General features: G+C 42.2%; 1 protein-coding gene across 3 annotated transcripts in view; it reads left to right on the forward strand.

Moving 5' to 3' along the window:
* The window catches only part of TP53I13 (tumor protein p53 inducible protein 13), a 617,213-nt gene that overhangs the window by 511,723 nt on the left and 90,614 nt on the right, over positions 1 to 14,876 (forward strand). For all 3 annotated transcript variants that reach the window (XM_044054453.1, XM_044054452.1, XM_044054454.1), the window contains one exon: positions 2,035 to 2,785. In XM_044054453.1, the coding sequence (XP_043910388.1) occupies positions 2,035 to 2,785 (751 nt within the window). The remainder of the gene's footprint in view (positions 1 to 2,034; positions 2,786 to 14,876) is intronic.

The raw sequence follows: 14,876 nt of genomic DNA on the forward strand, positions 1-14,876 counted from the left end.
CAAAGATTTTTTTTAATCATTTCGTTGTGTTGTAATTATGCTGTAATCAGGTAAAGTGGACTTTGATTCTAAAGTTTTTTTTTTTGTTTTTTTTTGCTTTAGTAACTTCACCAGAACTGTATGTATTAGGTTTAATAAACTTGGTTTGTAGTTGCTATGTACTGAGTAGCTATTTCAAAAGTTTTCATTACAAGACTAATCCATTTAATGTAAAACTGAAACAAATTCACTTTATTCTAGGACTGTTATTGAGGTGACCCATACACATCCCTAGCTTTCTTTTATTGTGTTCAATTTTGCTTGTTTTCCTTTTACTTGAATATATAACTGCATTGTCTGAGTGATTGCATTGTATTCTGTATCACTCTGTCTGAAATTGGCTTCAGATTACAGAAAACATACATACCTAGTGAGCACTCAGTATGACTCCAGCTTACATTTATCATTGAAGCAAGTGTATGATGGATGCTGGGGGCGGGGTAAGGAAAAATGAAACTATGTATAATCACATGGAATTTATCAGTTTATTTTGATGTTTTATGTTGATGGGTAGGCATGCTTTCATGTTGGTGAACTAAACACCCAATACTTTATGTAAAGTATAAGCTAATTATATGGGGTCATATGCAAGTACTAGGCTAACTGCCCTTACAGGCCATTTTTCCCTTTGGTGCTTGAACTAACCTATCCAGTTTGGTGTTAAGACTGGCCTTTACTCATCCAGTTGCTGATAATTATATATCAACTATAGTGAGAATAACTGGGATCACATTCTAGATAATTTGAGAGAACCCATGCGTGTGGGATAAGGCGTTTTGGAGCTGCTTCTATCCATTAGTAGTAGAGAAAGCAGCCCGGGGGTAAATTTTCTGCTACCTCTCCATAGATCCAAGCTGCACTTGAATATGGACAGAGATGAACTTTGTTTTACGTGGATGGGGAGTTTGTTCCAGGGCAGTGGTATCCTCTGCGAGATGTACCTTTCCCTCCAAACTGTTCTGTTAAAGTTGCAGAAGTGATTTAGATCCCTGGATCAAGCGTTTCTGATGCCATTTGACTTGCTGATTTTCAGTAGGTCCATCAGTATTTTGTCGGAGGATGCCTTTTATGGTTGATACAGGTCATCTGTTAACAGTCTGTAGTATATCAAGTATAGTGACAGGGCCTTGTGGCAGTCCATGTAGGACATATTGTTTAAGTCTTGCATTCTTTTAGTGAAGTATCTCTGTGGGTGTTCAGTTGTTTCATGTATTTCGGCACACACAGCATTCAAAACAGGGCATTATACTAGATTATTGGGCTAATGAGATCGGAGTAAAGGGTGTAATGCCATCTCTAGATGTAGCCTTTGTGTATAAGCTGTACAATATAGAAGGACTTTCTTGTGATAGTGTACACATGTTGGTCGAAAGTTTGGTTATAGTTCACACACGTTTCCAAATACCAGACAAATTGCTCAGCTTTTGGGCGCATTGTCAATGTGGTAGTTCCCTAGGGTAAATGACTTTACAGAGGACACAGTAATGCATTTTTTTGGTATTTAGTTTCAGTCCTTCATTTTGGCACCAGTTATTTGTTTGGGACAAACCTTCCTGCAGAATGGCCAAATCTGTTGGGGGATTCAGTAACTGCTCCTAGCTTGCAGTCATCTGCAAACTTAGTCAGCTAGAGGCCTTTGGTACTGGCTTTTACTTAAGTGAAAAAAAGATGCCAAACCTGAAAGATCCCAACACCGGACCAAGGGGTGGTGCAAGACACCCCATATTAGTAAGGACTAGATTGAAGGTAGTGTTACACCTAGTGTGTACTTGAACATTTTTTTTAAGTTCTATGAGTTTGAATAATAGTAATGCAAAAATATGCTGTTTAAAGCCCACCATAAGACTAGTTAATAATAAACGTCTGCCTAAAGTGAAATGTCAGCAGTGATTTTGGAATTCACATTTACCTGATGATTGACTGAAAAAAACTGCTCTGCCAGTTAGGCAGAGGGGGAATCATAGCTTTCTAACAGCTTTTTGTCATTTCTGTCAGATGCTGAAAGAAAACTTCAGAAGAATTGCCCAACATACCATGATAAGGGGCACACGAAGGCACCAAGAATTATACAGGCCATTACAATATGCCACGAGAGGGTTACTGATGCGACATAAACGTGCAGTAACAGCTGGAAACAAAACTAAATTTAGTAATGAAAGCAGTGTGCTGAATGTGAGTGTCAGCAGAGGTCCAGGGAAGGTGAACCAGGTACTTTCTGACTCTGGTAATGCTAGCCAAGGTGACAATGGACAGAAACCAGGTACTCTATATGATCAGGATGATCCTTTGAAAAATGTTTTTAAAGAAGGACAAAATGAGCTGACATCTTCTTCTCAGCATTATAGTGAAAGTGCAACAAAAATGTCAGCGAATGAAAGTACATCACTGTTAAGGAATGTAAGCAGATTGCAGACACAAGACTTTGTAGGTGGGACGTGCATCTGCCAGAAACATCAGGATGTTCCTTCACAGAGTAACTTGCGGCCTGACCATGTACACCATGCAGAGGCCCAAAGGGTAGGGGAATTACATGCACATAGCTCACAGGACAAAAAGACTGTCTTTGGAAATGTACAGTACATTCGGACTCCAAGAACAGAGGAGGCTGCATGGGCAGCAGCATCCCTGACATTCTTGCTAGTAGTTCTTACACTTGCTGTGCTATACACAAAGCTTTATAAAGGATTTAAGAAGAGCAGAAGCTTATACTGGACGCCAGATATGGACAGTCATGAAACTATTACAAGTAGGTACTTTTGCTTCCTTGCCATTCACTACAGTTACTACTTTTGTTTTTTTGCTGGAGAAGTTCATGTGGAGTTTGTTTCCTTTTCCTGCGTCCTTTTAAAATACCAATTTTAGATTTTCAACTTTTATGTTTTGTTTCAAGCTGAATTTTCAAAGGTGTGTGTATTTGTGTGCATGTACTTACGTGTCATACCTCTTAGCAGAAGAAATCTGTGCAAAACCAAAAAGTAATTGTGGGGCATAGACCCAAAAATAGGCACAAATTTTAATTTTTGCTCTCATAAACTTGGAAAGTTGCTAGAATAAAAGGTATTGTGTTAGCATGCATTTTTCTGAAAGATATGAAGTCAGAAATTCACATATCTGTCAATATCTGGTGAATTCATTCTCCGTGATTTGCCAGAAAACCATAAATTTTCTGACAAAAAGACCAAAAGTATGATGTGAAAATCTGGATGGTTGAAGAGGTATGTGTGTGGTATCGGTAGATCTGATGTTATCCATGTCATCATTCATTACCATAGGGTCTAGGATCCGATACTGGATCTGAGCTGGCAACATACTACAGACAGATCCAAGGCTCCAGCACTTCCCTCTCCCATGATGCCTTGCTGCCCTCTAACCCCCAGATCTTGTTTGCAGTGTTTTCATGCAGACACGATTCCTTGGGTCTGGCTACAGAGAAGTGTTTTCTATTATTTTTTTGGATAGTTAGTGTAGTTTAGTGGGATTTTAGCATGCATTCTCTCTTGTAGTACCTCCCTTCCCTTACATTAGCCTTTTAGTGAGCTTGATTCTTGGTGATCGTTTTTGGCGCCTTTTCCCTTTAGCCGTTAGGGCTTTGGCTGTTAGGGGTTTTATTTGTGTCTGTGTCTGTTGCTTTAGCTCTTCAGTTTTGTTATGGCTGATAAGCCCTCAGGCTTTAAGAAGTGCTCCTCGTGGGGTCAGAAGATCTGCAATTCCAACTTGCATGAGGATTACTTGTATTGTTTGGGTACTCCACACCTGGAGGCTGAATGCGGCATTGTGCTGCATTTAACCCTAGGGCCTTGGCAGAGCACCGCAACAAGCTCCATTTGAAAGGTGTTGCTTGGGAGGGACCTTTGTTTCCCACTTCAGAGGCTTTTTCTGCGTATCCAAAGAGGAGGACACCTTCCTTTACTATCAGCTTCTTCTAAGAAACTATGGATTTTGGATCCTAGGTCCCAGGATCTGAGCCCAGCCTGGTCCTTATTGCATCTGAGGTCTTCGGAGCCAGGAGCCATGGAGCTGTTTTCTGGATCCAGGGCTTCTCAGGATCAAAGGCTCATGGATCCAACTAGGGTCAAGCCAGCCTCGGATCTGACCAGTTTGTCGGATCCAATCGCTTTGTCTGCTCGGCCTTCGGGTCTGAAAAGATCATTGGATCCAGTTATAATTCTGGGGAAATTCTGGAGAAATTCACAATCAAGTTTCCCTTCCAGAAAGCTCCTGATGACTCCTCTTCCAGAGGCAGGGGGAGAGGTTTCAATGGCCGATGCTGCCCTCGAGGCGGGGGGGGGGGTCCACAAAATCAGGGCTCAAGGCAACCCTTCTCTAATCAGCTCTACCAGTGCTCCCGAAGCATTGCCTGGTTGCTCTGTCCTGGAGGCACTCAGGGGTTGCATTTCCCTACACCCACTAGCCTGGACAAATATCTGTTTAGTGGGTGCGAAACATTGTTTCCAGGGGCTAATTCATTCCCTTTTCGGAACCTCCTCCAATGAGAAGTTACTTTCCTGACGTTCCACCCAGTCAGAGGGTGTTGGCATTCAAAGAAGTTCAATTTCTTCAAAAAAGAGCCATCCAAGAGGTCCCCAGCAGGACAAAGGGGATCCAGTACTTATTCTTGCTTCTTTTTAGTGCCAGAAGACACGGGATACCTGCATCCTATTTTGGATCTCAGCAAGCTCAATCTTTCAGTCACAAAGTCAAAGGTCCAGATGATCACTGCTCAGTCCATTCTGCCTCTCTTATGCAAGGATGATTGGATGTGCTCAGTAGATCTCCAGGACACCTACTATTATATCAAGATAGACAGCCATTCCAGGAGACGTCTTCACTCCCAGCTAGGGGTCATTACCAGTTCAGAGCTCTACCCTTCAGTGTCTCCACAGTCCCCCAGGTGTTTACCAAATGTATAGCAGTGGTATCGGCACACCTGCAGCTGCAGGAGTTTCAGATCTTTCTGTACCTCAATGATTGGCTCCTCAAGGCACCTTGAAGGCATCGACTGCTGCAAGTGCTCCAATATGTTCTTCCCCTCTTCGATCAGTTGGGGATCCCGATCAACCTTTTGAAATGCAATCTGGTCCTCACACAACAGTTGGAGTTCATAGGAGTTCTGTTAGACTCCGTTTCAGAGATTGCAGCATTACCTCTACTCAGGGTTCAGGTGATCCAGGAACAGGTCGCGCAGATCTTAGACCTGTCATGTCCCCCGGTTCACTTGGTTCGTCGAGCTCTTCAATCCATGGCCTTGGCCATTCATCTTGTATTCCTAGCAAGGTACCACATGCTGGTGTTGTAGTGGACCTTAGTGGTTCAATGTTTGGCTCTGTTTCATCCCATGTCCATGACCATACAGTTGACGTCTGTGTGCAAATGACACCTTCTTTGGTGACTTCAGTCTCAGGATCTCACTCTAGGCAGGCCCTTTTTTCTCCCTCTGCCCAAGGCCACAGTGACCAAGGACACTTCCCTGTTGGGGTAGGGCGGGCATTTCCAGGGGAAGACCATCCAAGGCACATGGTCTCCCATAGAGACCAAGTTGGAAATAAACATCCTAGAGATGAGAGCAGTTCTGTCATTGCAGGCCTTTCAGGACTGCCTTCTTCGGGTGACGATTGCAATTCAGATAGCAGACCAGAGTTATGTTGTCTGTCAACAAATGGGGGAACACTATCTTACCCATTGTGCAGAGAGGCCATGAGAGTGTGGGAATGGGTGATGTCCTCCGGGAGCTTCTCTCTTGCAATGCATATATCCAAGGACTCCACTGTGTTGGCCGACAGGCTTAACAGATCGATCTTGAGTTCTCGCAAGTGGTCCCTCAATCCCTCAGTGGCAAAGCAGATTTTCGACTGTTGGGGAGTTAGCTTGCTGCGACCTCATTTCCTCCCCAGCCAACCACAAATGCAGCCTTAATGGATGCTCTAGTCCATGATTGGCCCCCAGGTCTCCTGACACCTATCATCCTGTTCCTCTAATTTCCAAGGATCTGCAGAAAGTGCCATACCTGAGTACATCTGTTATTCTCACTGCCCCTTTCTGGCCCCATCAAACGTGTTTCCCGTTCATCAGGTCTCATGTGAAGTATCCGCCCTGGGTACTGTAACCCAGTCAGGATCTAATTTCCTGTCCATCGGGGCTTCATCTCCCAAACCTTCGGACCCTTTGTCTAACCACATGGTTTCTCCAATTCCAGTGATTCAAAAGCAGTCCAAGCTTGATTCTCCCTATTATTCTAGCCTCCCAGAAACCTTCCACTAGAAAGGTTTATTATAAGAAGTGGAAAAGGTTCTCTATCTGGACCAAGAGCAGGAATCTGGATCCCTTTTTCTGCTTCTGTTTCTCACATCCTTTTGTTTTTGTCCTCCTTTTTCTAAGTGGGAGCAAGCTTCTCTACGATCAAGCTTCAGTTGGTGGTGATTTGTAACTTTCGTGAGAACAGTGAGACTAATTTTTCATCTAGTCTTTGTAAAGCGTTTATGAAAGGGGTTTTCCTGCTTAGACCACTGATCAAGGATCCCTCACCTCCTTGGGACCTTACGTTAGTTTTGCAATCTCTGACTAGGAGTCCCTTTGAACCTGCGAGTTCCTGCTATCTCAAATTCTTGTCTTGGAAGACTGCCTTCTGGTTGCTATAACTTCAGCTAGGAGGGTTTCGGAACTGCAAGCTCTTGCCATTACTCCTCCTTACATGATTTTTTACAATGACAGAGTCTCTCTCAGGACGAATCCCTCCTTCTTACCCAAGGTTGCTTCTGAATCTAATCTGAACCAGTGTATTTAGCTACTAGTGTTCCTTCCCAATTATTCCAACAAAGGAGAGTACATTCTACATACCTGGGATGTACACCGACAATTACAGTTCTACCTATATAGGACCAAAGGTTTTCACAAGTCAGAGCAGCTCTTTGTGGCTTTTTCCCCAATAGACATGGTCTTCTGGTTTCTAAGGTCACTATTTGTAAATGGATCTCTAGCTGCATCTCCACAGTCTGTGACAGTGGGCATCTTGAGGTTCCAGGAAGAATCCAGGCTCATTTTACGAGGTCCATGACTACTTCTTCAGCCTTTTTGGCCAGGCTTTCTATTGGTGACATTTTTACTGCTGCCACCTGGTCTAACCCTCATACCTTTATATCTCATTATAAGATAGATTTGAGTTCTAGGAGCAGGGCTTCCTTTACCTCCACAGTGCTCCGGAATGTCCTTCCTTGAGGCCTCCCAGGATAAATGGTAGCTGGGGACTCTGACCCTATGGTGAAAAATGATGACATGGATAATATTAGATGAAGAGTTATGTACTTACAGTAACCTGGCATTTGTGTTATTCTGTGTGTCATCATTAATCATATTTTCCCTCCCTCCACCCCCCCCCCACCTTATGGATCATGGAGGAAGTTGGAGTGTTTTCCTTCCAGTTTTGCAGGAGTAGCCTTTAGGAATACGACAGCAAACTCAATCTGGGGGTTAGAGGTCAGCATGGCATCATGGGAAAGGGAGGAGCTAGTGCCTTGGATCCGTCTGTAGTATGTTGCCGGCTCGAATCCGATATTGGATCCTAGATCCTTTGGTGATGAATGATGACCGAATGATGACAGATAACACAGATGCCAAGTTATGAGAAGTACGTAACTCTCTTTATTTCCCAGCTTGTACATACTGTCTTGCTACAGGCATAAGACCCAGACCTCCATTCACCACTACAGAATTGTGTTGTACTACTCAGAGCAGCTAGCCTCTAAACTTCTGAACGTCTTTTTCCTTAGCCAGAGTCAAGGAGATGTCTGTCAGAAATACAGCCACTGTGCAAGCAGACTGCCTGATGAACTATTGATTAAGAATGTGCTTGTGTGTAAAATTGGGTTCAGTCGATAATTGTGTAGAAAGCATACCCACATTATCTCACAGTCTTGCTTAATTGTAGGTTCACCTGGTAAGTGTGTATGGAGTATTACAACATTATTTTGTTGTTTTGGTTCTTTGTAATGTTATCTGTAGTTTAGATTTGCAGATAGTCATTGTATGTGAACATTTTTACATAGCAGTCTTGAAGTCGCCATTAACCAGTATATGATATCCTGTTTTTTTTTCTATTCTCACATTCAGTGGTGTCTTTTAAAAGTCTTCTGCAGTTAGGTGAAGCCTACTGTGTCATTCCCTTAATTTATAATATACACATTTCAGAAAGAAACTGCATTGCAACATAAGCCTTTTTAGCCTTTTTTTCCTTTTATTTGCATTTTACTCTGCATAACTTCCTGAAAGTGTAGTTGTACTCAGGACTGAGACAGAGGAAAGATAACAGGGATTCATTTTTCAAGATTGTTAGTCAAAGAGCTTTTTGTGTGAAGAGTACTTGTATGCCTGTAGTACACACAGTAAAGTACACTTTCCCTTAAGAGCACACAGAGATCACAGTCAGTCTGGGGCTAGTTTCTCCCTTTCTCTCCAGATCACCATAGGTTCATAGGTTCATAGGTTAGTACTAGGCTAACTGCCCTTTTGGGCCATTTGAAGCCTAGCCAGTTACCCCATGTGAGAATCAAACCCTGCACCTTGTGTCTTTAAGGTAAATACCTTAACCATTATGCCATCCTCCCACCCACCAACAAGACTCCTCACTGGCACAGCTGTAGAGTGGGGTTATTAGCAAGGGTCCCAAGCCAAGTCAGATCCTCCTAGCGCACTCTCAGTCCAACCAGTGCTTCGTGTCCCTAACCAAGTAGCTCTCTCTCACACACACACACACACACACACACACACACACACACACTTTGAGATATGATTTATATACAACCACACAGACACTCCTGGGGAAGGCTGGCACAGGTTCACTAGCTGTACCCATTCTGTTCAGGCTATAAGGTAGTAATCACTGCCACCAGGACCCTTACTTATCAGCTACTAAAACAGCCCTTACCAAAGGGTGTCCAGTTATTACTGTGCAATATTATTATCCAAATTTTAAGTGTGACTGAGCAGCAAGACTTACTTGGAGTGGCTTTGTACAGTATCACTATATACATACAATGTACGCTAGAGCTTAAATTATCTTTACACAAAACAGCCACAGTTGAAAGGTTTAAAAATAATTTAATAATAAATAATAATAAAGCACAAGACAATACTTCTTACTACACAGTGCTAGTCAAGAGTTCAGAGATCACAGGAAAATGCTTAAAATAATACAGTGGAATAGTTTTGAGAGCAATATACTGAGATCAAAACAGTCATAAAATGCTTGACTTATCAGCTTTCTTACAGCAGAGTGCACTACTGTTACATTTTTGCAGTTCAACATTCAATACAGTCTTTTCACATTTAAGAGAACAAGCCTGTAGCTTATATTAATATTTACAAATGACAGAATTATCTACAAAATTCTCTCTAGCTAGGCTGGCAGCCTTCACATATCTTCACAGGGATGCATCCATAAACTTCAGTGTATGGATCCCGCCAATGCACTGTAGTGCACCCATTGATGTCTACATAATCCATCTGTTGACATTACTGATGGTAAAGTTCAGTGAACTTTTCAGTGATGTCACTGATGGAGAATTAAGATTGTATGAATAATTTTATTTTGAACAGTGCGGCTTAAAATGGGCATGAATGGCAAAGAAATGTAGTTTGGCACTGGAAGCATCACATGCTGTTGCATAAGGTAAGCAAGCAACAATGGCTATACACAGGGTTCCATACACTGCAGCTATGCTGAGCAAAACAGAGGACCATGAACTGATCTCCAATCATAAGTATAACATAATGTGTTCGAGGCACGGATGCCATGAAATTCTCTTTGAGAGCAAAGCACAAGAGGTGAATCTCTACATTCATGTCGAGACCACATAAAGGGTTATGATCAATGACCCATTCATAATTCTTTGCAGCTCATGGAACTTTATCTGCTCCATGTACTGTCAGTTACAGAAAAAAAGTGTAGGATTAAGAAATGTTTTGCAGGGGGGTTTCAAAGCCTTTGAAAGATGGGTAAAGCACTTAGCACTGTCAGACAGCAAGCAGAAACAAAGTGCCTCTTTGTAGATCATTCACTTTGCCACATTTAAGAAAGTTTGGCAGAACAAAGTGTCTAACAACTTTTAAAAGCTGTTGTACCATCTGCAGTTGTTGTTTGCTGTCCAACACTGTTCCATTAATATCTGCAGGGAGACCTTGATGTATTGGATGTTCTGGAGTTGAGTTGGAAGCTTAGTTGATGGTCACACTAGATAAGGGACAAATAAAACATGTGATGTGTGGCTGGACAGTGATTAATCTCTGTAAATGGGTGGCATTGTCATGGAGGTTGGAAGGAGGGATAATGTTGAGGATTTGAAAGCACTGTTTGATGGTGCTTTGAGAAGAAGTGCTTACATAATGGAGGAGAGCACTGGTGATGGTGTAGCTGGAAGAATTAGAGAATCCTGCAAGACCCTACATTAGGTCAGTTTAGATTCTGGATAATGGTTGCAGTGTGTTTTTGTCTATACTGGCTGAGAGAATGGCAGAAGAGTTGTCAGGGTTGATGCATGTAGATTGGTGTGATGTTTTGGAGGGGCAGTAAACATTTAATAGCATTAGTGGAGCAGTGATGGTTTGAAGGGAATCAGAATGTGAAAAATACACCATTATTGATTGGTTTGGATATAGATGATGATTGATGGGGGTTGTTAGGAATTCACAGTTAGGGCACTGCTGGCATTTGTGTTCCAATATAGTGTGATACAGTTAATGGGGAGAATGTGTGATGGATCAGGGGCAGAAGTAGAGCTGGGGGAATCCTTTCTGATGGATTGGATTTGAATGGAGGGACTAAGGTAGGGGTGTCCTCTTCCCCGTGTTTTATTTACTGTGTGCTTGGAGCCTTTGTCTGAGAGGTTGGGGGGTTCACAGGTTCAGGGATGTGATTGTTACAGCAGCCAGGAGGGGCTGGCTTTGTGAATGATGTTTTGTTTGACGAGTCCTGAATTTAACACTTGGGGGGGGGGGGGTTGGATATTTTAGGACAGTTTCAAGTGTTTTTTTTTTTGTATAAAATAGATGATGGTACAACAAACTCTGTAGCAGTGGATTGTGTGCCCACAAATGGATTAGTTTGACAGTGTTTGTGGGGGCATGAGGGGATGGAGAATTCATTCAATTGCATGGCTTGGGAGGAACTGTTGTGGTGGCTGTGGATGTATAAGAGTAGACCAGGAGGAAGGTTACTGAAAAAAAATGGGAGACTGGATGCTAGTGGCAATGGATGTGGAAGATGAAATGCAGGTAGTGAGGGTGTTTTTGGTTTCTTTGGTCCTGTGCATGGGTCAGGCGTACTTTAGCTAAAGGAGAGACTGAATGCTAGATGACAGACTTGAGAGATTTTTAGGAAGAGAAGAAGGTAGGAGAAGGGTGATTCCTCCTGCTGAATGTGTTTGGGATTGCCTGATTTGAAGGGATGTTTTGAGGGTATTGAAATTTGTGTGTATGATGCAAGCAGATGACTGTGGATCGGAGTGGAGTTGGGAAGGGGTGAGATGGATGCAGGGAGACTGGGGGTTTTGGAGGAAGGCCCTTGGTGAGACTGGAAATAACTAAACAGAATATTGTAAATATAAATTTGCAATTGTGGAAGCTGGACCAGTAAAGGAGAGGAGAGATTTTTGCTAATGGGAATGTATGCAATGAGGGAGTGCAGAGGACAGGCAGATGGCAAGAAGTGGTTGAAGGAAGCTAAGAAAGGGGACACACTACTGGGAGTAGGTGGATTGGAGGTGAGAGTGATGGAGTAGGAGGAAGCCAAACAGCTGTCTGAACTGCAGGTACAAAATGCCTTTCATTAACTTTTGGTGGATGGAACCAGTTTTGGCTAGATTTTGGGGAAATCAAGAACAGAGGAGGCTTTACTGGTGAGGCATGCAGAATATTACATGATTACTGTGGGAATCAGAGGAGATTAAGGGACTGGAAGGGAAAATTTGAGTGACAGATTGGTGAGAGGAGGTTTGTAGAGGCCTCTGGGTATGTTGTGATGTCCGTAGGATTTAGGATATCTTTGTGGAGGTGTTTGCAGTGGTACTTTTGAACTCTGGGTGGACTTTAGAGGGTTTTACATCAGGTGGGAGGAAGATGTTGAGGGCCTGGAAGGGAATGGGAGAGAGAGTTTTGGAGTACATTTTCTGGGAATGTGCTGAGTTGACTGAGTTTGAAGTCTCCTTGCTGAATGTCTTTGACATGGTTGCTGTGGGAATGCATTTCATTAACTATGGAGATTATAGTGAGTTGGCGTTTGCGTTTAGAATTGTTAAGCCATAGTGAGGCCTTATTGAGTTTGGTGGTGTTGGCAGGCACCCAGAAAGGTGGGGTTGCATGTGGGTGGAAATCAAGGATTGAACTTCGATGTAAATGAAGTACTAAATATTGTAAAATAAGTAAAATAACCAGAGATGGGATCAGTGTATGATGGGAATGGATGTTGCTTTTGTGATTACTTGTATACTGTGCTCAGGTGAATAACTATAATAAGTAGGTTGTTATGAACTGAAAACATGAGTATGCTTTAATGCAGAAGCATAACAGAACAGAGCTATGGTGGAAATGCATATGTAGGATCATGGAAATGTGCTCTGTTTTGTTATTAATCTATGTTCATGTTATAAATCAACAATGTAATAAATAAAGTTGTTTAAAATGTACGCAATTTGTTAACTTCAGTCTGTACAATTTTGGAACTTATGTGAAGTTTGAAGAATGTCCTTGCTATGAGATTTATGAAGGTGCTTTGAGGTTCTTACTGGGATTTATGTTACTTTAAACTGGAAGCTACTAGAGCACTGAGCATGTGTTTAAAGGGGCGTTTTCAAGAGTGTCGACAGGACTATTATTCATTTTACTGTTACTGTTTTATACATATGAGAGGTCAGTAGTATGGTGTCTTATGATGTCTTTGGAAAGGTTTCTCTTTAAATTTTAGCATATGCTCCTCCTTTCAGTAGATGGCAATTACTAGCCTGATGTTGTTTAGTGGGAAGCATTGTAATGTGTCAACTTTCTTGAGAGTTCCTTTATGTATGAAACAACTATACTAAGAACATGTTTATAAAAGGGTTACATTTCAGAGTTCAGATTGAATATTGTAAGGTTGTTAAAGATTTATTTTAGAAATATGGGATTTCTAAATGTCTAATAAGAAAAGAGTTATATTTTATTGATTTATTAATGGTGTAGGGAGTATCATTTTATGTCCAACACAAATTGTTACTCTAAAAATACTGTTATATACCTGGAGGGATACCCTCAAGATAGTTGCACTGCAGGGTAGTATTTTTTTAAGGATACAGTTACTACTCTGGTGGAATGATCAGACGTTATCCTGGATGGAAGCTGAATAAGAGTTTGTAGGACAGAAGCTCTCAAGGTTACATTATGTGGGGAAATGTTCAAAACTGAGGAATAACCAGCCTTCAAAGCAATAACCAATAAACAGAAATGAAGACCAAGGCTGTAGGAAGCACCTCACTGAAACGAAAGGCAATAAAAATGCTCTTTTTTTTCCACAGTACCACAAAGAAGACATTAACGTTCACAAAGGCACATACATTTTCATCTGTAAAAATACTTCAGATAAAATGTTAAACAGATAGTGTGGAAAATAGAGCATTTTTATTGCCATTCGTTTCAGTGGGGTGTTCCTACAGCCTTGGTCTTAGCCTAGTACTTAGTACTTACCTATGAACCTATCTGTCCGAGAGCATCTATGAGCCTAGCCAGAATGTGTTGGCTTTCGCCGCCCCCTTAGGTTAGTTCCCTGTGCCTCTGTCCAGCAAAGCCATTAGTTCCCTGTGCCTCTGTCCAGCAGAGCCACTGCAGTGATCCCTGGGGTAAATTTTCTGTTTCCCATCCACTTGTCAAGGTTTCTTTTGAAGATTGTTAGTGAGGGGCTCTGCCTAGTGTAGATTGGAATCCTGTTCCAAAGCGTGGGGAGTCTCCTGGACAGGAATCTATCCCTCCAGCACATCCTATTTATTGTTGTGGTGAGGTTTAGATCCCTAGAGCATGTGGCTGTCGGAGATTTGTTTTTTTTTTTTTTTTTTTTTTAGGTGGAGCATGTCCATCAATTCTGGGTTGGACATGGCCTTGTATGTCAGGCAGAGATCACCTCTGAGTAAGCAGTATGCAACTGAGTACAGCTGGAGTTTCTTCAATCGGGCTGCATAGGGCAGCTGTTTAAGATCGGTAATCAAGATGGCTTGGATTAGTGCTCAAGTTATACAAACAAAGCTAGATTCAGCAGGCAAGATGCACTTGTTGTATCTTTCGACTTTTCCCGGTTAGGGGTCGCCACAGCGGAACTCCGGTCCGCTAATGATTGGCAGTAGAGTTTTACGTGCCGAGTTGCTGGCCCTGATGCACAACCTTCAACGAAGGGACGCCCATTCAAGCACATCTCCACACAGAAGACGCTCTAACTGAGAATCGAACAGAACAACGTATTACTGTGAGGCAACAATGCTACCGCAGCAAAACAGTTCAAATAAGCAGACACAGTAAGCCTTTAACCAGAAATTCCCAGCTCAGAAGGGTAGAATCTAGCTTGTCCTCCCATAAGAGTGCAGACCACAAACCTTCTTAATGTAGAATAACTGGCCTGGAGCCCAAGTGCTTAAACCAGAACTAATGCACTTTTAGAATAACAAACACTGAGCCTTCAGTCAGCAATTCCCAACTTAGAAGGATGTAAGCTATCTCTCCTGCCACAACAGTGCAGACCACAAACCTTCTTAATGTAAAACAACTGGTCTGAAGCCCAAGTCCTTTAACCAAAAGACTTAGAATGACAGTTACAATTTAATCAGGTTGCT

The sequence above is a fragment of the Protopterus annectens genome, chromosome 13.part0 (genome assembly GCF_019279795.1).
Source record: "Protopterus annectens isolate FY-2018-M chromosome 13.part0, PAN1.0, whole genome shotgun sequence".
Taxonomy (NCBI): Eukaryota; Metazoa; Chordata; order Ceratodontiformes; family Protopteridae; genus Protopterus; species Protopterus annectens.